At 51.0% G+C, this 24,126-nt stretch overlaps 1 protein-coding gene across 7 annotated transcripts in view; it reads right to left on the reverse strand.

The window, feature by feature from the left end:
• RNF24 (ring finger protein 24) overlaps window positions 1-23,731 on the reverse strand; it is a 29,514-nt gene extending 5,783 nt beyond the window's left edge. The window contains exons 1-3 of one of the 7 annotated variants that reach the window (XM_014259955.2): window positions 23,661-23,731; window positions 14,728-14,810; window positions 5,352-5,501 (exon numbers count right to left, since the gene is read on the reverse strand). In XM_014259955.2, the coding sequence (XP_014115430.1) occupies window positions 5,352-5,494 (143 nt within the window). In that variant the 5' untranslated portion in view covers window positions 5,495-5,501; window positions 14,728-14,810; window positions 23,661-23,731. Of the gene's footprint in view, window positions 1-5,351; window positions 5,508-6,814; window positions 7,080-7,861; window positions 7,964-14,727; window positions 14,811-17,580; window positions 18,036-23,660 lie in introns of those variants that run through there. The other 6 variants (XM_014259937.2, XM_005517938.3, XM_088056513.1 and 3 more) reach the window with 6 other exon arrangements.
• Between the last annotated feature and the right edge of the window lie 395 nt (window positions 23,732-24,126).

The following is a 24,126-nucleotide window of genomic DNA, read 5'->3' on the forward strand; positions in this document are numbered from 1 at the left end:
CAGGAAACTACATGTTTAGGCAACATCCAGCTTTCCCTGTCGCTGGGAAGGCAACATCTCCATCCCAAAGCACACAACTCCTCCCTTATCCCTCTTTTGACCTCCCTGATTTTCCAAGCAGACATCAACCACATGGGTAAAACCAGAAAAAGAGGAAATCACAATCTGTCATAAATCCCCTCAGTTTCCAACCACTTCTGCTGGCAACAGCTCCAACACTGAATACAGGACTGTTTTTCAAGGTCTGGGAGCTCAGACCTGAGGAAAGCCCTGCTCCTATTAAAGCAGGGAATGGTGAGGAGACTCCCTGCCCAGAGCTTTCCCACCAAAGCCCCCATCACACTGCTTGGGTGACACCACGTTCCTCAAACTCAGCTTTATCCCCAATTCTAAGATCAATCAAACCAGATCCATTCCTGGAGCAAACTGAAGGATGGAGAGGAATGGGATGGGCCTATTCCAAGAACACCTGCTGCAGTGGCAAGTCCAGCAGGAATTTTAGGCCACATGCGAAGTGCTGGTTCCATCCCCTCCCTCCCCAGTCTCCCCTCTCCAGAGTCAGAGCCAGCAGAGCTCTCTGCAGGCATCTGCTGGCTGGAGAAACCCATTATGCTCCTAAAATAAATGCATTTCAAATTAAAATAACCAATATTGCCTCTCATTACCAGACACGGCATTTAATAATTGGAAAACTCAGGAGGGAAGTTCCCAGGGCTGAAGAGTTGGCCAAGGACTTTCAATACGGAGTCAGTGTGTGGCTGCAGGGCTTGGAGAGCCATAGGAATATTTTCCCCAGCCAGCTCCGAGTGTGATTTCAGATGGGAAACCCCCTTGTCTGGAATTTCTCTTCTCCAAAAATATTCTGAGGGCTGCCTGAAATCCCTGGATGTTTCAACCTGAGCTCCTGGGGGTTTCCCGATCCTGCCACGCTGCAGTGGGGGAGTTATAAAAACGGGATGAAAAAATATTTCCTTATGTCTGACACCCTCCCCCAAAATGCTGTGGGTCTTAGAAGCTGAGGGATGGGTAAAAATGCACCTTAATGCTGCAGGGAGAGATGCAGAAAGTCGGCTCCTGAGTCCCAAATTTCACAGGGAGCCACCCCTCCTGCTCCAACAATGCTGCCTGGCAGGAACCCGCCTGCAGAACCATGGAAAACCCTGCAACAGGCAGGGAGGAGGAGGAGGAGGAGGAGGAGGAGGAAGAGAAGGAGGAGGAGACTGGGGTCTCATCCCTCTGGCAGTGACCCTGAACAGAAACATGAGCAGAAGATGCAGGAACAATAGAGAAAACAGGATGAAACCGGCCCAATCCGCAGGGATCCGGTGGCTGGGAAGGCGGTTATGAAACACAGATGGGGAGAAGCGAGGCGTGCGGCTGGAGACTACAGACAAGGGAAAACTTGGAAGCAGCATCCCTCTGTATGGAGCACTGAGTGGCCACCAAGGGTTTGGACTCCCTGAGTCAAAGCCACTGGAGCACCTTGGACCAGTGGTGGGCAAGAAGTGACCACCTGGCTGTGGATCTGCACAGCTCCATGCTGGAAGCACGGATCCACAATGCCCTGGGCTGGTGCTGAGCCAGACAGGGAGATTTTCCCAAAAAAACCCCTCCTCCCTGGAGGTTCTGAGGAGCAGCACGAGTACATCTGGTGCTGAAGCGTGCGAGCTCAGCCTGCTCCTCCTTGCTCTCTGAGCCAGGATCCCAGGCCAGATGGATCCTGGTGGGCCTGGTGCAGCTGTCGTGAGGAGACCCCGGATCCTGGCAAGCGCTATTCCGGCTCCATCCTTCTCGTATCAAGTGCTGTGACTCCCGAAGAATTCCTGGCAGATGTCTGACCGAGATAAGAGACCACACAGTGCCTGGCTGCTGATCCTGTGTGCTGTCACCCTCCCTGAAGGAACAACTGCCTCCTCTGGCCTTTGGGATCTCTTCCTGAAGGAGTGGGAGCTCCCTGCTTCTCTGGGTGACTGAATCACCGACAGCAAGTGAACAACTACGGGTACAAAATGCAGAGGAAAAGTGTTCTGCAGGTTTTCCTCTGAGATTTCCACATTAGTTGCTTTATGGTACAAGGAGTAGAAAGGTCCTGGGCACTGGGTTTTTATCCCATCATTGTGTTGCTGTCCCCAGCTCAGCTGGGCTCCTTGGGCTCCTCAAGGAATCACGGAGTTGTTTGGGTTGGAAAAGCTCTCTAAGATCATCCAGTCCAACTGTTCACCCAGCACTGCCAAGGTCACCACTGACCCATGTCCCCAGGTGCCACATCCACATCCACACGGCTTTTAAGTCCCCCCAGGGATGGGACTCCACCACTGCCCTGGGAAGCTGCGCCAATGTCCAACCTGGCATCTCTGGGTGAAGAAACCTTCCCTAATATCCAATCTAAACCTCCCCTGGCCCAGCCTGAGCTGTTCCCTCTCCTCCTGTCCCTGTTCCCTGGGAGCAGAGCCCGACCCCCCCAGCTGTCCCCTCCTGTCAGGGAGTTGTGCAGAGCCAGAAGGGTCCCCTGAGCCTCCTTTTCTCCAGGCTGAGCCCCTTTCCCAGCTCCCTCAGCCTCTCCTGGGGCTCCAGACCCTTCCCCAGCTCCATTCCTTTCTCTGAACACAAAACCAAACCACTGTGTTGGATCCTGGCAGGTCTGAATGCAGAAGGAAATAGCCATAAAAAAAAAAAGGCTTTTTAGGGGCTGTGTGCTCTGCACCTGCCAGAGACTTTGAGCAGCTCCAGGCTGGGCAGGGATGAGACCTGGATGATCCACAGCAAAGCAGAGAGAGAGGATGCTGCAGACCTGACCCACAGTGAAGGTGCCATTGCTCAGCTCAGCATCCTTCTGGACTGGGTTTTATGGGACTGAAGGCAACATGAGTTTATCACTTTCATTAATTCACCAGAGATCAGACACTAACAGCTGCCTGCAAAATCTCATTTCCTTGTTCTTCCTTTTTTTATCTGTAATTTTGCTGAGCAGAGGCAGCAGCCATGAGGGACCTGAGCGATTTGCAGCAGCAGAACAGCTCAAGGTTCACCTGAACAGTGCACAAGGCAATGATGATTTTTGTTGTGAAATTCCTACTGGACTCTTGTTCTGAGCCAATCCAATTAAAAATGTCACTTTTTCTCCACTTGGAGTGGACAGCACAGCCTGTATTGACACAGCTGCAAAGCACAGCCCATGTCCTCTCCTTCCCCAGCACATCTTTTATTTAATGCTGTCAGCTCTGTGATTTGGGGTGAATACACCTGATATTGGCTCATCCACACTCTGGATACCTCCCCAGCTGGGGATGTGGGGAGCTGCAGGGGCTGCTCTGATCCAGAGCAGGAGATGAGAACCAGGGCCTGAGGGTGGTGTCATGAGCCTTGCTTGGTGTTTGCCAAATATTTGGAGAGGTGGAGTTATGGGAAAGGAGGGAGAGGAAGGGCTGTGTTGATGCTGCACCCATGGGAAAGCCAGGAGCTGCTGTTACCTGCACAGAACCCCCACAGATGGAAGCAGAGCCCTGGAGGGGACCACCCTCTCCTGTTGGTCTCTCTGCCCTTGCAGGTGGGTGATGCTCATCCTGTTGTCCTCCTACAATGCTTCCCAAACCCCACCAAAACTCAGACTTTTATATCCCAGACAAACTGAGATTACAGAGCAGCTTCCATGGAGGCGGATGCTCCTGGGACACTGGCACAGCTAAAATCCACAGCACGGCAAAACCCTCCCCAATGGGGGCTGGAGGTTCCTGTTTTGGTTCTGTTCTGCCAATAAAAGAGCTGAGGGAGGAGGTCTGAAGAGCCATTTGTAGAGTCTCTCTAGGGTTTTGGGCTATAAAGGGATCACTGGATGACCTAATCCAACTCCCCATCTATCATGGGTTGCTAAATAGCACCTCGGGAACAGGAGCCAAAATGTCTCGTCCAGAAAGGTCCTTGCTCTTGATTTAAAGACGTGAAGAGAAGGAGGACTTGCCACTTCCTTGCTGGCTTCTCTCACCGGTTACTCACCCTCTCTCTCTTACAACACGCCTCCAGCTTCTAAATTTAAAGATTTTCTGGCTTGACCTTCCAGACATTACTCCTTGTTATTCCTTCTTTGGGGCATAACACACCCCGTGAGTGCCCAGGAAAATACTCTCCGAGTCCAAACACCTCTTCAGTTTTCTAAGTGACCCATATGGACTCAAGCTCCACCTGAGCAAAACAAGTCCTTGAGTCCTCTGAATACCTCTGGTCTATTTTCATACACCTTCAAAACACAATTTTCATAATTGTGGGGAAAAAAAAAAAAAAATTATATGATACCCAAGCAGCCCAAATCACCCCTTGGTAAACCTGAGTTTGGGCTCATCTGCATGTTTTATGAGGTTTTGCTTCATCCAGAACTGAAAATGGTTAGAAATTATCAAGTATTTAGAAGGTTGACACTGAAATCTCGCTTCCCTGGCCTACAAGAGCAGGGTAAAATATTTTTAACACCCTCTGGATAGATAACCTAGTGGGCCTGGCTGCTGTGCTGCAAGGAGAGACTGGCTACCAGTTTTACAGGAACACAGGGAAGGGATGTGATGGATGCAGAGCTTGCAGGGAGCTGGGGCCAGCTGGAAAGACAGAGGGGCAGGAAAGGGCATGGAAAAGCTGGAGAGGAGAGCTCTGGGAATGCAGAATTTTGGCTGCCACTGCTGGCAGAGTGATGACCTCTGCTCCCAGGCACAGGTGGAAGCACAGCCAGCTCCCCATACTGGATTATCAGCACAACTCATCTCCATCACCACCTCCATTCTCAGGCACTGTGTTTTTTCCCCAGCTGCCTCATTTCACCCCAGTCAGGAAGAGTTTCTCCTCTCAATTAGCAGCCCAATAATCTCCCCAATGGCCCATAAAATAATTAAAAGAAGCCCCAAACTGGAACAACCTTTAACCCTGCTGTCCCCCTACCCCATTGCTCAGATTAACACATCAACTCTGCATCATTAATCTCCAAACTGTGCTGTTGAAGGAGCAATTTGTGTTCAATAACCAACAGAGCAGGTATTAAACATTCCTTAGGCACGCAGGACATGGGTTACTCATTACAAAGGGAAATGTGTTAAAACATTAAGCAGAAAGCAGAGACCATAAAACATCCCTTTCCAGGTTTTTTGAGAAGTTGACCACAATTCCACAACTTTTTTAGCAAATGTGTATCTCCTGGTTTTAAGTGGATAATGTGACTGATCTGTAGGACATCAGGCTGACTTAAGATGCGTCAAGGAAATTGGTGCCACCAAGGAAATAAGGTGCTGCCATCCTCTTTTTGGGATGGAGGGGTCAGTGATGGAAGCAAGGAAGCTCTTGGGGAACATTCCCTTACAACATTCCCTTACCTGATCAAGTAGCAACAGAAGAGCAAACTGAGGATGAAGACGAAGATGGCCGTGCCGAAAACCACGATGTATATGTTGAGAGGAAGGTTCTGGAACCCGATGTTCGGCATCCTGAAACTGTAATGCTGGAAGTCTGAGCTCATGGGTAGGCTGTGGAGACAGGGAGAAAACACGTGGATCCTTAGGGATGCACTTTGCAGAACAGTGGTCCCTTGAATGGACGTGGAGGGGGCTGGAGATGACTTCTCACTCATCCCCCCTCCTTGCTCAAAACCAAGTTCCCATCTTGGTAACCCCGAAAACAAAGCAGGGCTGGATCAGCTGGGGCTGGGATTTTCCTTCTCCCACTCTGAGCTTCTCCTTCAGCTCTTTTCCTTTCACACATCATCATTCAAGTTAAACACTGGATGAGATGGATGGTGGGAATTGCACCCGAGCAGCCCCAGCTGCAGTCAGCATCCCTCAAACCCCGCAGTAACTTGGTAAAAATACTGAAAGCAGCCAAGAAGCCTTGGAGTAAGGTAAGTTTGCCTTCCCTTCCCCTCCAGTGGTTTCTGACTCCTCATTCCATAGATATTCTCCACCAAACTCATCAAAGATGAAGAGGAAGAGAACAAGGACATAGCCAGGACACACAGCTGCACCGCTGGGAGAAATTACGGGGAGGCTACGGACTCTGTAAAGAAGACTTTGTGTGTTTTTCCCATCCGAGATGCAGGTTTGGTGGTTTCAGAGCACTTCTGCAGATTTCAGCTTTACTCCTCAGCACAGCCCCAGGCTCCTTCCCCCCAGGAAAGCCCCGAGGCACCAGCAAGCAGCGGCCAAGAGGAAGAGGCAGCAATTTTGGCTGTCACATCCCTTGTCTGGGACCCATGACCAAAACCTCCCTCCCCTTGGAGAGCCCAAATTAAACCCTGAGCAGCTGCCTGGGATAACAACTTCAGCAAATCCTCTCCCCCAGGATTTTAACTGCACTTATTTATTATCTCTTATCTTCCTATCATTCTCTGAACCCGTTCACCCTCCGATGATCACAACCGTTGCTGGCCAGGCATAAAATTCCCCTGCCCCCAGCTTAGAAAAGGAAGTTCAAAATACACCTTGTTTTCCCTTCTGCCCACAGGAGAGCAACGTGCGATGGAGTTTTACAAGCAAGGAAAGTACCTGCAGTCTGAGCCCTGTTTCCCAAATAAAATCACTGAGGGATAACAAAACCCTCCCCTGGAGCGGGGAGTTTTCCACAGCGCAGTAATTGCACAGCTCCTCGTTTTGCACAGGGTGGGAAGACGGTGGGGAAACCGCAGGATCTGAACCCACACATGCCAGGGAGCAATGCTGCAAAATCCAAGTGTTCTCTGAGTGTCCCTCCAAGCAGCACCCCCGAATCTCCTTTTCCCCTTGAGGCCCCGCTTTTGCTGAACCCTGTAGGCTTTCCTCTGACTTCCCACGGGGAGCAGACTCACCTCTCATCCCGGCTGCCTCACCGGGACTATCCCCTTGCTGAAGGCAACATCCCTGCCAGCCCCAAACACCCGCCCGGGAGCCTCCTTGCACCGGCTGCTTTCAGTTTCCTCAGCTCGCTGGAAGTTTCGAGGCGATTTCTGGTAAAGCCTGGATTTGATTAAAGCCTCCAGAGAGCGACACGCATGTTCAGAGCCTCTCCCGGCCAACGTGGAAACGCTACGAGAGCTCGGGGAGCCGGCACATCCCCCTGCCAGCGCTGGTGGGGATGGGATTTTATAGCCCAGCAACCGCCCGGCAGCTCACGCTCCTCCACCGACGCCTGTTCCGCTCAGCTGAGCTGGTTTGCTTTGCAAATAAATTAAAAAAAGCCCAATCCAGCCCCCAAACCTTTGTTCCCAGCTCTGGCGGAGTTAATGCGCAGCTCGGCGTCGCAGGGCTGGGTTTGGGTTTCAGTCCTGCCGGGTCAGAGGGATTTGGGACGGTTCAAGGGCTCCCCTCGGTCACGCTGGTGGCATGAGGGTGTTTCAGCTGGTGGATCGTGCAGATACTCACTGCCTTTGGCCAAGGCTGGCTGCCTCCAGCTCCTCAACTGTCTGAGAGAAATGTCCTCTGTCCTCCATCCAGGAAAGCTCCAGGAGACTTTTTGCAAGGAAGGAGAGACAACTCTTGGAGGACAGGCAACAAAACCAACCAGCACTGGACTGTTGTTTTTCTTTCCTTTCCAAGTCTTTTAACTTGTGATGCTCTTCTCAGCAATCCCACTAAGAGATTCTGTGGGTAAGGAACATCCAAGGCTGCATTTGGGGGCAGCAAGTCCCATCAAGCCAGAAAAACTCCCCATGCTCGTATGCACCTGAGCTGCACCGCTCTTGCACCAGTCCCCACATCCATGAGCACAGCTAGAAACCATCACAGACCTCAGCAAATAAACAGTCAGCAGAAACAGAGCTCAGACCAATTCCCAGCATGCCACTATCCTCTTCCAATGGAATCATTTCCCTAATATTTTGCCCTAAAAGCGTGTCATGAACACAGCCATGACCTACCTGCCAGCCATGTCGTGGGGGCTCAGCCTCCTGGGGCCAACCCTTCCGTCCCCTGAGGTGCAAATCCAGGGAATCCCACACCAGATTCATCCAACCCCTGTGTGAAACAACCTTCTCCACATTGGAGCTGCCCTGGTCCTTCCTCCCTCCTGCTGCAACAGCTGAGAAACGTTACAGCACAAAACACGGAGGTTAAAGGAGAAAAATCAGTTTGTCTGCCCAGGATCCAGGAAACTGTTAACTTTAAAAGACTCCAGTGAAATCTGATGATTTCAAACAGCCAAGCTTTGGGGTTGTTTTTTTTTAAGGGGAGTAGGGGGGGAGGAACTGTATTTTAAGCTGCTTCAGATTTGCAAAGGCGCAGCCAAAAGAAATAAAAAAGAAGCCATAAAGAAGGATGAAAAGTTTCTGGTGCAGAACAAAAGCCTCCCTGTTGCTCTCTCCATGGTCAAGGCATGTCAGAGCAGGGAGATGATGCTTGTGGGGGATCCATGGCTCCCAATAGGTCCCTAAAACCCCTGGGATGGGGGACACAGGCTGCCCATAGAAAAGGGGGCACTGGCACAGGTTGTCCAGAGAAGCTGTGGTTGTTCCATCACTGGAAGTGTTCAAGACCAGCTAGGATGGGGCTTGGAGCAGCCTGGGATAGTGGAAGATGTCCCTGCCCATGGCAGGGGAATGGAACTGGAGGGTCTTTAAGGTCTCTTCCAACCCATATCATTCAGTGGTTCTGTAATTCCATGATTCTGTGAAAAATAGCAAGGAACAATGGTTCCTTGTTCTGGGATGCAGAGAGCCACAATGGCAGAACAACCTGAGCTCCACATCTCCCTCCTTACACCCTCCAATGACTCAGCAATGTGGGGCCAAGCACATCCACGGTTTTCTCCAAGGAGGACAAAACCCAGCTTTAATTAAAAGCCAAGTGCTGGTTAATGGCCCATCGAGCAGCCAGAAAAGGAGTGTTACAGGTCAGCTGAGCTAGTTGATTACAGTTGGGCTGTGAAAGGTAAACCTCAGGAAGCCACGTCCCAAATTAATTCCCATTAGAGCCGCAGCAAGCCCTTAATACGTGGGGCCAACCTCGTACCCAGAGCGCTCCTCAGGAAATCTCACAGGGATTAATAAAGGATGCAATTGTCTTCTCATAGGTAGAGAAACTGAGGCAGGGAGGAGGAGGGGAGCAAGGCAGAGCTGTGGTCCCTGAAGCCAGGGGGTGACACCAGGGATGCCACTTTAAGTAATGCCATGGGCTGAAAGCTGCAGATTTTTGCTTTCCTGCTGCTTTGCCACATGGATTTGAACTGTGTGCTGCTTTTTGGGGTTTTACTTATTAAAAGGAGCTGCTTCTCCTTTTATATAAAAAATTTATTATTATTTATTTATAACATCAGTGCATAAAGGGGCCATGCATGGGCTGCACATCCTCACACCTAAATACAGCCCACAAGCTGGGTGGAGCTGTGGCTTCTGCCTCTGCTGTTGTAAATAAACTCCTGTTTTTAGAGGGATTTACTTTATGTTTTCAAGACAAACAACTTGCTCCACAGGGGTTCAAAGCAAGCTCAGACTGAATCTCCTCAGCCATTAACTGGGGAAACTGGATGGAGCTGGTGGTCCGGGCATCCCACCAGCCAGGCTGGCAAAGCCGACCCATCTCCAGGAAATCCTGAGCTTCAAACGCCCAGCAGAGCCAGACACGGGCAGGCTTGAAATCACAAATCTCAGGGAAAAGTGAATGCTAAGCCGTGGCCAAACTCCAAGTATTTTATCGATGGGAAAGGTTTCAAGCGGGCGTGAACGGCGTCTCGAGTTTCAAAGGCGTTTCGCAACGTGTTTCAGACAGGTTTAACCAAAGGCGTTATTAACTCGGTTGAAAGTTAAACTGGGAGCAGCTGACAAGACCTTTCTGAAACAGCCCAAGTTGTGTTGCAAAGCAGGGTATTCTTCCATGGAATAATTCTACAAGAGGAAGGTTATTTAATGGCTATGACTAACGGGATAATATTTAAAAGATTCTTCCAGGTGCTAAGAAGCAGCAGCCAGAGACACCCTCATTTAACTTGCAGGCAAAAAATCCCCCTCGTGGACCCCAGAAGCAAAGTGAAGCCCTGACCTCAAGCAGCTGGAAGGAATTTCCTTCAGCTCCGTCTCTGGAGCTGGTCCAGCGCCAGGATCCGCAGCGTGGCAATGGGAAAATCGCAGGCAGCTGCAGAGCCAACCCCAAACCAGCATCGCCGTCGCCCCAGAGATGCCACACAGCTGCATCACCTTGGCCTGGCGTGGAGTGGGGGCAAAACTCAGCACTGCTCTGGCCTTTGCTGTCCAAAGGAACAACAGGATGGAGCATGGGGGGTAAACAAAAAACTCTTGGCATGATGCAGTTTCAAAGAGCTAAGATGCTACACCATGGGGATGTCACATCCAGCACCAGCTCCGAGCATCCAACCTGGCCCAGAGCCTTCACTCCACAAACCTGGCAGGCAATGGAGGAGTGTGAGGGATGGTGCAAGGCTTGGCAGGATTATTGATTAGTGGGATTAATGTGCTGGGAAGAGGGAACATCCCAACAGGTCCCTCACACCACAGGCAGAGTTGTATCAGGATCCAGCAAAGCTTGGCTGGGGCGATGCAGTACCATCACAGCAACAGGAAGAACTTTTGGGTGTCAAATGGAACAAAAACCCATTTGTTTCACCCATTTTGGCTGCATGCAGACTTGGGGGTGGTGGTGGGTTTTTGTTCTGTGCCTGGACATCCAAGGAACCAAACTGACCTCCAAGCACAAAGTGCTTCAGACCTTTGATCCCTCCTCCCTGAGAGCGGATCCGATGCTTTTTTTGAACTGGAATCAGGAAATTTCCTGGCTGTGTTCCCCAGCTGGCTGACACCAAACACAAAACCTTAACCCTCTCCACTGCCTCTGGGCAGGGGACACAGAAAGTGATGTGATAACATGACAAAGCAATTGGAAAAAAACAGGAAAGTCTAAGGAAAGCAACATCCAGCAGCACGACTGTACTGCTGCAATTTCCAGCAAGTCCTTCTGATTCCAGACAGTTTAAGAAACAATTAATCCCAGAACTTTAAAACTGAAGAGAACCTTTAAGTGGGAAAATGTTTTTGCTACCACTGGCAGAGAAACGTGCAGAAATGGGTCAGCTGTGGCTCCCATCACCCACTGTAAAGTCAAATTCTCTCTCCCAGCGCTGTTGGAAAAGCAAACCAGAGGTTTGCTCAGGGCTGATTTTGCAAGTTCCAGGAAAACAGGCAAAAATAAATAGAAAAAAAAATAAAATCAATAGCACTATTTAATACAGTCTGGAGGAGGGGGAAGCAGAGTTTGGAGGAGAGCCCTGCTTGAGCTCCCATCAGGAATGAGAGCTGGGAATCACTTCCCAGGAGGGTTTGAAGCAGAGCTGGCAGCACCTCTCTCAGAAAGGCTCACACGAGCTGCCCAAGGACAGCTCAACTCACTGCTCAGAGATGAAATAACACTTGAGGAATTTTTCCCCTTTGGCCTTGGGGATTTGTAATTATTTTTCCCCCCCTTTTCCTGGCACACAGCTCCAACGTCATGACCTGGTGAGCTCACTCTTCCTCCCAAAAGTGTGGTGGGAAAGGATGTGCTGCTGCCTCCTCCTGCCCCCAGCCTTCTTTGTACTCCTGAGGTGAAAAAAGAAGGCAGGAGCCACCACTTCCCATTATGGGCTGATGGTGGTGGGACACACATTATTAAATTTGGGTGTATTTTAGCCCAAAAAGAGCAATGAGAGCACAGGCAAGTGGGAATAACCTCCCACCTTCATTTGTGGTTGCTTTTCCTCATTTGCAGTGCTCCCCAACAAACAGGTTCCTTGGGGAACGCAAATTGGAAACTCCATGAGAAACACTCAGCCTAAGCAGCTGAAGGGTCAGAACAGAGAAATTGGTGTTAAACACTCCAGGGAATTTGAAAATTCCTGGGTGATGACACAGAGCTGTGGGAAGCAATGGAGACTCCCAAAATACCACATCTGGAAGGAAAAAAAAAAAAAATCACACTTTGATCATCTTCAGGCTGAACCAAAACCAATCACTTTCCATGGAGCCAAAGAGCAACTTGCCCTCTCCAGTCTAATATTGAGAAGCAGATGGATTAAACAACTTCCTGAAACCTTTTTTCCCCCCATTTCCTAAGCTCCTTTAATGAGGGAAAAAAATAATAATCAGTGCAACACACAGTGATCAATAATCCTAGGAAATCCTGCTGCAGATGAGCTCTCAGGACCAGTGATGGGATCACAGCTGCCAGCAGCCGTCCTATGAAGGCAGTCAGAGGAGCCAAGCACAATTTGGGAACAGGAAGGCAGAATGATCTCGTTTACACTAAATAAGGTTGCTAGGTTATGGATTTTTGGGAGTGGGGGGGGGGGACACAATCTGAAAGGGGATCCAGATGGCTGTAAAGCCTTGTGGTGGAAAAGCAGCATGAGGCCAGAGAGGGAAGAATTCCTCTTTATGCTGCTGCTCTCTGCTCCTGGATCCTGGGTTTCAGTCCTCAGGAATGCACTCCATGGACCCTTTTAATTACACCATTTATATCTGAGGTAAAAACTAAGAAGAGGTAGCTGGATGGAGAAGAGTGAAAAAGCTGGTGACTGGATACCAGGGAAAAAAAGTCCCTAAATAAATCCCACGGAGCAGCTGTTCCCCCAAGCCCACTTTGATCCGGTCAGGTTTGTATTTTACAATCCTGAGAGCCTGAAAAAGGCTTCAGGAAAACCCAGACAATCCCAAACCCCAGCCTGCTGGGAATTCACACCAATGCCACGTCACTGCCGTTTCCAACTTTTCCTAATACTTCCAAAAAATGAACTGCACAGTCAGTCCACCCCTTTCCTGGTTTTGACTCAAGTACTGAGATTTAGGGGAGCATTTTTTTTATCATTCCTTCTCCCTTGCTAACAGAGACTGGGATGGTTTTGCAACACTTTATAGAGTCCAGCAAAAAAAACCCCTGGGACTCATATTGAAACAGGACAAGAACTTCTTCACCTCTACGGGATTGGCACAAGAAAGGTGGCTGCAAGGATGGAAAACCCCATAAAATTTAGTTGGAAATGGAAAATGGAACTTTTCCACAGCCAGACTTGCACAGCCAAGTGAGGTGCTTGGAGAGAAACATTCACCAACCAACAAATGCATCTCCTCCTCTGTCACAGAGTCTCAGCACTGAGGGTGATGCCATGAGGTATCATCCTTCTTCCCCATTCTCCTGGAATTGTGGTGTGTCCTTAGTGAGATGCAGAAAATGAAGGGACCTTAGTGAAGCACTGGCACAGGTTGTTTATGTGGATTGCCTATCCCTGGAAATGTTCAAGGCCAGGTTGGAGCAACCTGGTCTAGTGGAATGAGATGGTCTTAAACCATTCCATGATTCTGTGATTCTAAAATCCAGGTGTACCCATGCCCCAGGGGTCTGTAACCAGGAGGTGATGGACAACAAGGTGTAAATTTTCAACATCACCTGCCCACACCTCTCCTTTGCTCAGGGATGCTGCTTCTTACAGGGGTTCTTCATAAACTGAGCCCTAAATAAGCAAAACCCCAATTTACACCTGTGCTACTGATGCAGAACTTGTTTAAAAAAAAAAAAAAGCAAACCAAACCAAACACCTTTTGTGAGAGTTACTTGAAATTTACATTTTTCTTGCAGCTGACTGAACAAAACCTGCTAAATATTTTCCGAGTGCTTCACGGCTACAAAGCTAAAAACCAGCAGTGGGAATGTCAGGCGTGTAACAGTTTACTGTTGGATCTCCACAAATTCCCGGGAGCTGAATCGCCTACTAGAAGGGAAAATATATGAGTGGCACTAAGGAGGTGGCTTAGCAACGAGCAGGCTGGCAGCTTTAAGTGGCTTTTTAAAGGTCAAGCAAAAACATGATGTCTGGAGCCCTCATGTTCCATTTTTTTTACTACAATTTAATGATGGTTCTGGCCAGCCCAGTTATTGAATCTCCACCTCACACCAGCCAGTCACACATCTGTTAAACCCAGGCTTTAAATTAAGACTTTCCCTATCTAAATATCCCCTTTCAACCCATTCCCACCTTCACCAAAGTGGGGGGTAAAAACTTTGTCGGGATGAAACACAAGGAGAGGTCCCACCACCGAGGGGATTTTTGGGAAGTGCCACTGAGCAGCATCATTGAAATTCAGTGGGAGAAGCCGGTTTTCCTCGGCTCCACGGGGGCTGCCATGTTAAATCACATTTGGATTCACAGTACAAGGCTGCTAAAATACCACCGCGGCGCCTATTGGCACATTTCAATGAAAACGCCGTGGCCTCATTAGTAGAGTGGAAATTATGAGCTTGTCTTTGTATATATTTAAAAGCTCGCCTCTGAAACTCTACTGGGTCGGGGCCAGGAATTCCTGGCTCTGAGCTCCTACCAGTCGGCAGTTCGGGATCACTTTGCTCCAACAGGTCAAGCGACCACGCAGCCATCGACCCCGGAGAAAAAGCTTTTAAAAACTGCCCTGAGGGGAGAGGCAACAGGGTTTGAACTAAACCCTCCTCCCTGTCAGCTCCCTGCGAGCTGCTTAGGGAGCAAGTCCTAATGAAAGTGCAGGTTGTAATTAAGAGGATGCAGGAATGTGGGTGTGTGGAGGTTCATCCTGCTCCCAACAGTTGGGGTGAGAGCATCCCGTCGTCGGCCCAGAAGCGCCGTTCCCCTCTGGGGATGGACCACAAAAGCCCAAATCCTTTGAAATGAGGGGCAAACTCATGAATTAACACGTTTATTTGGGATCTGGTCATCTCAAGATGGGAATTTGCAAGTCTCTGTGAAGGAAAACTTTGGGCTCAGCTCCCTACTTACCTGCACGGGTGCCGCAATGCAGCCAAGCCACGCAAACCCAACGTATCTGCTTGAACAGCTACCGCAGTTGGGTGCCAGGGATGCTGGAAGAAAAGAGAAAAACACCCTAAAAATTGCACAAAAATCCAGAGGGAGCAAGGGAGAGGATGAAGACATGGTTTTTAAACGCTTGGATTCGCAGAGGCTCCCAGAAATTGCTTCAGCTCTTGGTAACAGCACAGAGATGCCCTTCTAAAACGCAGCGATGATGTTACGTGGTGCAGAAAGAATAGGGGGGGAGGCTTGGCTAATCCTCACAATTTTATAAGCATCTGAGACACTAATCCGTTGATCTCATTGAAAAGGATTAGAATTACTCCCTTGCCAGGAAATTTAAGAAGTTTTCTACCAGATGTAAACAAAAGCACGGAGCAGCCCGCAGAGACGGCTGCCACACAGCGAGTCCTGTCCTCACAGAGAAATCTGCATCGGGGATGGTTTTGGGGTGGAAAAAGGGGATTTCCAGCTCAGTGCTGCAGAGGGTTGTCTGGAATGATGTGGGTATCCAAGTGAAGCCTGAACAGTCCATCCACAGTAGGTTCAAGACAGGATCCCATCCTGGGCAAGCAACCTGCCAGGGCTTCACAACTCATCTTTGGGCTCTAACTCTTATAGAAATGGACTCTTCAGCTAAAAACAAATCTGTCCCAACCACCTGACTTGTTCTGCATTGGTCTAGGAAAACATCATTTTAATAAGAAGAAAAAAGAGAAAAATCTCTGAGCAACAAAACCCAAGTTGTGCCCAGCTATGCAGCAGCCTTCATCCACACAGCTCTGTGGCAAGGACATGGGTTAATAACAAAAATATAACACAGCACACTCATGGAAACAGACTGGGATCTCCTGCTACCCTCACCACGAGCGATTCATAATATTGAAGAATAAATTATTTGATTTAGAAGATGAAGCAGGCAATGTGCAATCTGGGTTTTGATACCAAGCAGTTTGCTACTAAGTTGGGTGTTCCAGCTCAGAACATCAATAGCTGAGATGGATCAAACCTAAAGGAAGCAGAAAGGATTCAGGAGATCCTTTGAAGAGAAGCAACTTTTGTTAGAAAACAGAAGTTTTCTAAGAAAGAAACTAAACTTTTGTCAGCGCTTACTTCTTTCCTCTTTTAAATTCCATCCAAAAAAGAAACCGCAAGAGGCTCAAGTTCCAACCTCACTGTGAACAAGGCCTCAATTTCATCTGCTTGTCTTAAAAACCCTCCTTTTGGAGATGCGTGATTGGACAGCAGCATAATCCCTCTTCTCCAGCCCATTTTTCTTCAGGACCATATTGTGATACATAGCATGAATAAATTCATGCTGAAGTTATAATCTTGTCTGACAAGAATCCTAGCATATTTCCAGGAAACCTTCCCTGACGAGATTATAGTGATATGCAGCAAGGCCAACATGAATATTCGTCTGCAAGGGACATATTTCCAAGAAACCTCTGTCCGATAAGATTATAATGAGATGGATTCATAAACATTCGTCTGCAAGAAGTGTATTTCCAAGAAACCCAACGAAATTACAACATAGACACCCAAAACCAGCATGAATATTTGTCTGCAAAGAGTGTATTCCAAAGGACCCCCAAAGAGCCTGAAAACATACAAAAAGCACCTTGGGACAGGTGCAGTTTGTGAAGCATGGTGGGGAGGTGCTGCAGTAGCCTCCCCCTGTATCACCCGGTGCTGTTCGCCTGGCACAGCACTGAACTCATTTTTGCTTATGGTTTCCTTTTTACGATCGTAATTTGATTATAAATTTCTTCTTTTTATTAATCACATTGGTTAATCATTTATTACAATATAATTTTTAGTCTTTAAGCACATTTTTAGTCTTTGGCTTTGGGAAAACACACACTGTTTCCATGCAGTCTCATCTAACTCCCTGCAACACTCCTGCTCCCAGCTTTCGTGTCCAAGGCTGGAATAAAGCACCTGATGTCAGGCTTGCCTCCAGCTCCATCCCTCTCACCTGGCTGCAACACATCCCAGGTCTTTCCCATCACCTCCTTGACCTGCTCCTCCTGCTGCATCACTGGCAGCTCCATGGGGAAGATGCTTCAGGAGAAGGAGGATACAAAGAGGAAGCCCCAAGAATAGTCAGAAGCTCAGGACAATTCAGCATTCCTCAGGCAAAGCCACAGCTGAGAAAATGATCCATTTTTCCTGCTTTTACTCCCAAAGTGCCACCCCCAAATAGTGCTCAGCACAACAGTGAGGGTGTTTTGGTGTGAATGCCAAGCAAGACTGGGGTGCAGGGCTGAGCTGAAAGACACCCAACCCACACGAGCACCACCAGACAGGCTCCAGCCAGCTCATCCCAATTTATTCAGCCCTCAAACCACCACCACACAATCCCATCCCACTTCAGACGGCCACCACTGCCACAGCCTCCAAAAGCCTTATCTTTTATCTCACTAGCCAAGAGAGCAAAACACCGAGTTGTCATCCAAAACGTCTCAACTAAAAAGCGAAAGAAAAACCCCAACCCCGCAGCTGCGTTTGAACAGAGCCAGGAAATCGCCTCGGGGGAAGCCCAGTTTTTAGAGGGAACAATAAGAAAATGGGAGTTGTTAAAGCAACGAGGAAATATCTGCCTGGAAATATCTGCCTGCTCGGGACAAAGCTCTTCGCGGAGAGAAGTTTAACTCGATCCTTACAATACCCTGGCGAACGCGATTTAATTCCGAGAGCCCCGGTCAGCGGGAGGCACGATCCACTCAGGTGGATTTGTTGTAGCTGAAGTTGGCTTGAAGACTCTGATCCCTCCCCACCCAGTCTGGATGGGTCATTTGGCTTCAGCCACTTTCTTACCTGCCGGGCTGCTCCTCCTGGATTTCAATGGACCGATGGGAGAGCTGAAATGCCCTGGTTCCACGCCTGGGAAGCTGCACAGCTACGGAGCTCTCCTACTTTCCCCAAAATACTCCAGTTAGCCAAGAAGCTGGGAAACCCAGTTCCACTGCACAGGATGGGAGAGCGACAGAGGGAGGGCTGGAATCGGGAGGGCTGGAATCAAGGAGGGCTGGAATCAGGAGGGCTGGAGTCAGGATGGCAGCTGCCTCCTGCTCAGCACTTTCAGTTTCTCTCTCCAAGCGCTCTCCTGGCGCGATTTCCTCTAAAGCGCTTTGTGAGTGAAAAGCTGCATTAGCGGCGGGATTAATCCTCTGAGGGGATAATAAAATCACAGAATCATGGAATCGTTCAGGTTGGAAAAGCCCTCTAAGGCCACCAAGTCCAACTGCTAACCCAGCACTGCCAAGGCCTCTACTAACCCATGTCCCCAAGCGCCACTTCTACACTGCTTTTAAATCCCTCCAGGGACAGTGACTCCAGCCCCTTCCACGAAAACGTGGAGTCAAAGGCCTTGCCAAAGTCCAGACAGACACACCCACAGCCTCTCCCTCATCCAACAAAGCAGGTCACCTTGTCATGGAAGGAGATCAGGCTGGTCAGGCAGGACCTGCCTGTCACAAACTCACACTGGCTGCCCCAGATCATCTGACTGCCCTGTTGGTGATGCATGAGGACACTCAGGTTATCTGCTCCTGTCACCTCACTGACAGCCCTGTAGCTCCCAAAATCCTCCTTCCTGCCCTTCTTGTAGCTGTGTTTCACATTTGCTCGCTTCCAGTCAGCTGGGACCTCCCAGTTAGCCAGGGCTGCTGGTAAATCATGGAAAGTTGTCCCCATCCATTGCAGCAATCCATTTGTTTGAGTCATCCCACATGACTCTGTGCTGGCAATGATGTCACAGCTTTCCTGATGCACAGTGGCTTCCAGCTCCTTCTCCTGTTGGTGACCATGCAATGGGCATTGGTGCAGCTGCACTTCAGTTGGGTTATCAATCCCACCACCTTCTTGGAGAAGTCTCATTCTTGGTCATCCTGCATGACCATTCTCAGGGCTTTCATGGTTTCCAACACATCAATAACCCTTATGGCTGTGCTGCCACACGGATCTCCATCCCCTGCCTCCACGGAGACAGCACACTGAAGAACCTGGCTAGCACACTGTCCCTCAAACATTGGGGTGGGCCTCCAGGACTATCCCATGCAAAGATCCTTTTCCCCCTCGGAGCCAGAACCCCAGCTGTCAGAAGTCCTGGCGTCCTGCAAACCCACCCAAAACGAAACTAAAGCCAAAATAAGCCTGGAGAAATCATTCCTGCTTGCTTCTCACAATCACAGTCCTGAAGCTGGAGCAGAGAAAGCAGGACGTCCCTGCCTAGGCTTCCTGCCACCCTGCCCTCCCTGGTTGTCTCTGCTTTTTCCACAGCCTGATCCAGCTGTTGCTCTGGCACTGGAGCAACCTGAGACCTCACAGCCTTTGGCTACATTGAGCCAGCTGCTTCCAGCTAATTTGGTCCATGAGCTGCTGCTGCCCATCCACACACTGGTATTAGGCTTGGGCTCATTTCCTCCCACCATCCCTTCAGCACCACAACTGTTCATGAGCAGGATGCAGGAGCCCTCCACATGTGGTTGGAACCCTTTAGGATTGTTTTTCTGTTCTTTGATAGAATTCAAACATGCCAGACAGGTAGAAAAATGACACATTGTCCGTGTTACTGTTCCAGAGGGAACAGCACCCAAAAATGATGCAGCTCCATCTCCAGCAGGGACCACTGCATCCCGGGACAGAGGAACAGGCCCTGCTCCAGCCCACTGTCAATGTCAAGGCTTTCCCATCCCTCAGGTCAGGAAGAAAATCACCACTGCCCATGGCTGTAGCAAAACCACGTGGGTTTGGATGCTGTCCTGAAGCTAGTTTTCCATGGGATCGCTGGCATTTCTCAACCCAGCGAGCGGCACCCGCCGGGCTCAGGCGATGACTGGGCTCACTTGCAGTTAAGCCCCGTATCACATCATCACTGATGCCGCTTTACAGCCCTGTCAGCGACTCGGGGTGGGGACACCAGGACAGCCACTCCTGACCTGAGTCTGAGCCGTTCCAGGGCAACAGTGACAGGGGAGGAGGAGATGGCTGTGACTGGCCGATCTTATCTTGTGTCAACAACACTCAGCTTTAAGGAGAATGATTGCAGGAACAAAAACAAACAAACCCAGCTTGACCACACCAACAGGGGAGCTTCAACCTCAAAAAACACCCTCCGGGCTTCCACACCAACGGTCCACACTGGCTGAGGACCACCAGAAGGATCTGCACCTCCTGCCACAGCCCAAAGGATGTGTTTGTTTGTTTTTACTGTGCAGCAGGAGTCTGGCAAGGTGGGGGAGGACCACATCTCAGCCATGTCATCCCAAGGCAGGAGGCTCCAGGCGCAGGTGGTGGGAACAGGAGATGAGCACCAGCTGTGCCTCTCTCCACCTTTTCCACGTCCACGTGTTGTTTTATGGCTTTGAATCACTCAAAACACGTCTTCTGCCACACAGCCCAAGTGAAGGTGGCAGCAGGTCACTGGGAGGGGTGACCCAAGGGGGAACACCTGGAGAGATGGTCCAGAAGCACAAAAGCCCTCCTAGCAAAGCCGGGTGTCCTCCTGTAATCCCACACATCATTTAGTCCAGGAAAGCAGCTGGAAATTGGCTGTTCTTGGGTAGAACCTCCAGGCTTGGTTCAGCTCCACAGTCCTGAGCAGCTCTGCTGCTTCCTTGCCATGGAATCCTCCTCCACCCCATCACATGCCCCTCCCCAAGGACAGGCCTCTCCAGCCAAGAGCAGTGGTAGCAACCAGCAGCCATCACCTGATTTCCCATGTGGCACACAGTATTCCTCATCTGAAGGTCCAACAGACCCCACAACACTCAGAGCATGCTGACCCAAAGGTGTCCTTCACAGCTGGTCCATCACAGTTATCTCTAATCACACCTGGAGGCGACTGGATCTGAGCCTGGGAGGCACAAGCAGTAAGTTCCAGCAGGGCTGACCCACCTCCACATCTGGTTCTCCCCAAATCTGAGACAGCCTTTGACCAAACAGCAATGCCAGCAACCCAAGCAGCAGACCTGGGGTGTCCAACCCAGCCTTGGTGAACAGGGATAAAATTAGCAAACCTGAGCCAAGCAGTGGTGGAACAGAGGTTGTGGGAGGTTGTGGAGGGGGATTTCCTACAGCAGCAAGGCTGGGAGATGTGGGAAATCACCACCACACACACCTCCATCCACTCAGGATCAGGACTGTCATCTGCCAGTATCAGCCCCGTGACCTGGTAACGGGACCACATCACTGCTCCTGCCTGCTTCAGGCACATGGGGGTGGAAGCACTTATTTTCCCTTTTTTAATATGTTTTAAATACCTCAATTAGTGCATTTTGGGCTCCTTACACATTGCCCCCAAGCAGTTCTTCTGTCAGGGGCTCTATACTTCCACTGGTGATTATTAGTGGGGCACAGGGTTGTTATTTTTCCAGGCCAGGGGCCAAATTCGTATTTAATTTTTGCTCCAGATGGCACGGCACTCCAAATGCATCAGCTGGAGCATCGAACCTGTATGAATAAAGTAATAGAGCAAACAACATGATTTACTCAGGGGCTGTTTGACACGCTTAACGTGCTTTGTGTACATCTGTTGTGCAAAAAAAAAATAGCATTCAAATGAATTCAGGTGATGGGTTTGGCTATTAAACCCAACACCTGAGGGAAATGAAACAGCAGTAGGAATCTAAAAAATAATGATGATAATAATATTAGAACTTATATTTTGCTTTCTGTAAAGTCAAGGATATCTTTTAAAAGAAGGCTGATTTCAGCCATCACTGCTGAGCACAGGCCTGGGTTTTGTTCACCTTCCTCTGTCCCCAAAGCTGCTGCTGGCAGTGGGTCTTGCAAACCAGGGTCAGAGTTCTCCCAGGAGAAGAGCTGGTGATCCCAGATTTCAGTGTGGTGCTGAGAGCTTATGGCTCTGCTCACCCGAGGAGATGCAAGGAGGACACCAGAGGACAACCACAAGATGTTCCAGTTATGCTTCTGGCAAATTCACCCCGTTCCCAGGAAGCTGCTGCATCCCTCCTGCACAGCCTGAAGCTGGGATGTGCTCCCTGCAAACTAAAGCACCCAAAATAACTCAGAATAGGGTAAAAAAAAAATAAAGAAAAAAAAAAAGAGACATTGAGTAGTCGGCTTATCTGCCTGGGCACACAAAACGCCACCGTGTAAAAACCAGCTGAGCCCGCAAACGCCTGGAAACAAAGGGACTGGGGCGGGGGGGTGGTGTCTTTTTGTGCTTGGCTTTGCTCCGTTCAGAGCATCCTCGGGCTGCGAGAGCCCGTCCTGGCTGCACCCAAAACAAAGGAAAGCCGGGAGCTGTAGGCAGGAGCCAGCTGGGGAAAACCGGGACGACGAGGAGGAGGAGGCACCCGCATCGCCCTCCCCGGCAGCTGCGGAGCCGAGCTCGCGTGTTGCCGAACACGTTATCCATGGCAGGAAACTCGAGATCAAAGGCGAGGAGCGTGCCAGAGCAAGATGTCATCCCAACCTCCTGCCAAAGGTGTGCAAGGGAGGGGGGAAGCAAGCCCCAGACGCAAACGCTGGCACATCCGACGGAGCTGGCGCCGCTCGTGGGGTGACCGAGACCCACGCGTGTTCTCCTCCGTGCGCCCCGGCGAAGACAAAGACAGGCTGAACTGAACAAACAAAAAAAACCCCAAAACCCCAAACCGCAGGAGGTGCATTTTTACCCGTTGGTTTCCAGTCCCCAGGGTCCCACGCACGTCCCCTGCCAAAGCGGCGGATGCAGGGAGGGTATGGACGTGCCGGCAGGACAGAACAGCAGCCCAGTGTAACTCCAAAAAAGCAGCTTTTCCCATTTCTGGGTGGTTTGTTTTTTGGGGTTTTTTTTTGTTTTCTTTTAAAGCAGAAGAAACCCGCAGCGTCCTGTCTCGGCCCCAGGAAAGCAAGGGAACGTGTCTGACTCCAAGCCAGCGGCTACCGGGAACAGAGGTGACCCGGGGACCCTGAGCCGAGCGTGGGATGGGACCCCCAAGAAGTCTCCCTCATCAGGGGGGACCCTGAGCCGAGCGTGGGATGGGACCCCCAGGAGCTCCCCCTCATCAGCGGGGTCCAGGCAGGATGGGCGCTGGGTGGGGACATGCCCCTTGTCCCTTTGTGCCGCCCCAGCCCCCTCCTCCACCCCTCCGGGGTGATGCAGTCCGTGCCTCCAGCCTCTGCTCTGGGCTATCCCCTCTGCCCCACAAGCGGGACCTTATGGCAGCCCTACAGCGCTGCCAGACACCCCAAAAGCACAGCCCAGATCCCCTGAGTGTCCCCTTAGGGGTCTGCAGGGACGCGGGGGCTGCTCCATTGCCCTGTGGAGGTCCCTGCCCCACAGGAGACCGCGGAGCAGAGACAGAAGGACCCTGCCCCCCATGGCAGCTGCTGAGGAAGGGGTGCCCCTGCCCCACAGGGAGCATGGAGGGGGAGCCCTGTCCCACAGAACAAGGCACAGGGAGAGCGTCCTGCCCCACAGAGGGCTGGAAAACAGACCCTGTCCCATTGAACAAGGCACAGAGACAGGGTACAGCTCAAAGAGGGGATGGAGGAGAAACCCTTCCCTACAGAACAAGGCACAGAGAGACGTCCCACCGCACAGAAGGGTTGGCAGAGGGTCCCTTCCACACAGAACAAGGCACAGGGAAAAGTCCCACCCCACAGGGGGCTGGAAGAGGATCCCTTCCCTACAGAACAAGGCACAGAGGGACAGTCCTGCCCAAAGCGGAGCTGCAAGAGGGACCCTGCCTCACAGCGGGCTGCACAGGGAGGGATCCCAGACACACGGGGGGGGATGGAGAGGGGTCCCTTCCCCACAGAGCAAGGCACAGGGAGGCGTCTCACCCCACATGGGGGTACCGGGGGGGATCCCCGCCCCCCATATGGGCGCTCGGGGGGGTTCCAGTCCTCCGGCCCCCCAGGGGGCTCCCGCCCCCCGCACTCACCCGCCGCCGCGCTGTCCCGCCGGGGCTCGCGCCGCCCGCACCGCCCGGCCCGGGCAGGACCCGGATGGAGCCGCCCCGCCCCGCCCGGAGCCGGGCACGGCTTCCCCGCGAGCACCGCGCATGCGCACAGCCCTGACAGCGCCGACGGGGCGGGGCGAGGGGACGGGAGGGGACAGCCGGGCGGGGGGACGGGGGTGACGCGGGGACAGGATGGGACACGGGGAAGTGACAAGGAAAGCAGGTGACAAGGAATGACAGGGGAAGGAGACGGGGAGGGGCCTGACAGAGGTGATGGGGCGTGACGCGGGTGACGGGCTGACGGGGTGACAGGGAAAGGAGGTGACACGGAGATGGGATGGGACAGACAGAGGTGACGGAGGGTCGACGGGGGCAAGGAGTGACTGTGGGGGCATGAGGAGACATTGGGGACATACAGTGACGATGGGCAGAGCATGGCACTGGAGGT

Source organism: Pseudopodoces humilis, chromosome 6, assembly GCF_049639895.1.
Source record: "Pseudopodoces humilis isolate 2021_Gansu_Grassland_sample_001 chromosome 6, ASM4963989v1, whole genome shotgun sequence".
NCBI lineage: Eukaryota > Metazoa > Chordata > Aves > Passeriformes > Paridae > Pseudopodoces > Pseudopodoces humilis.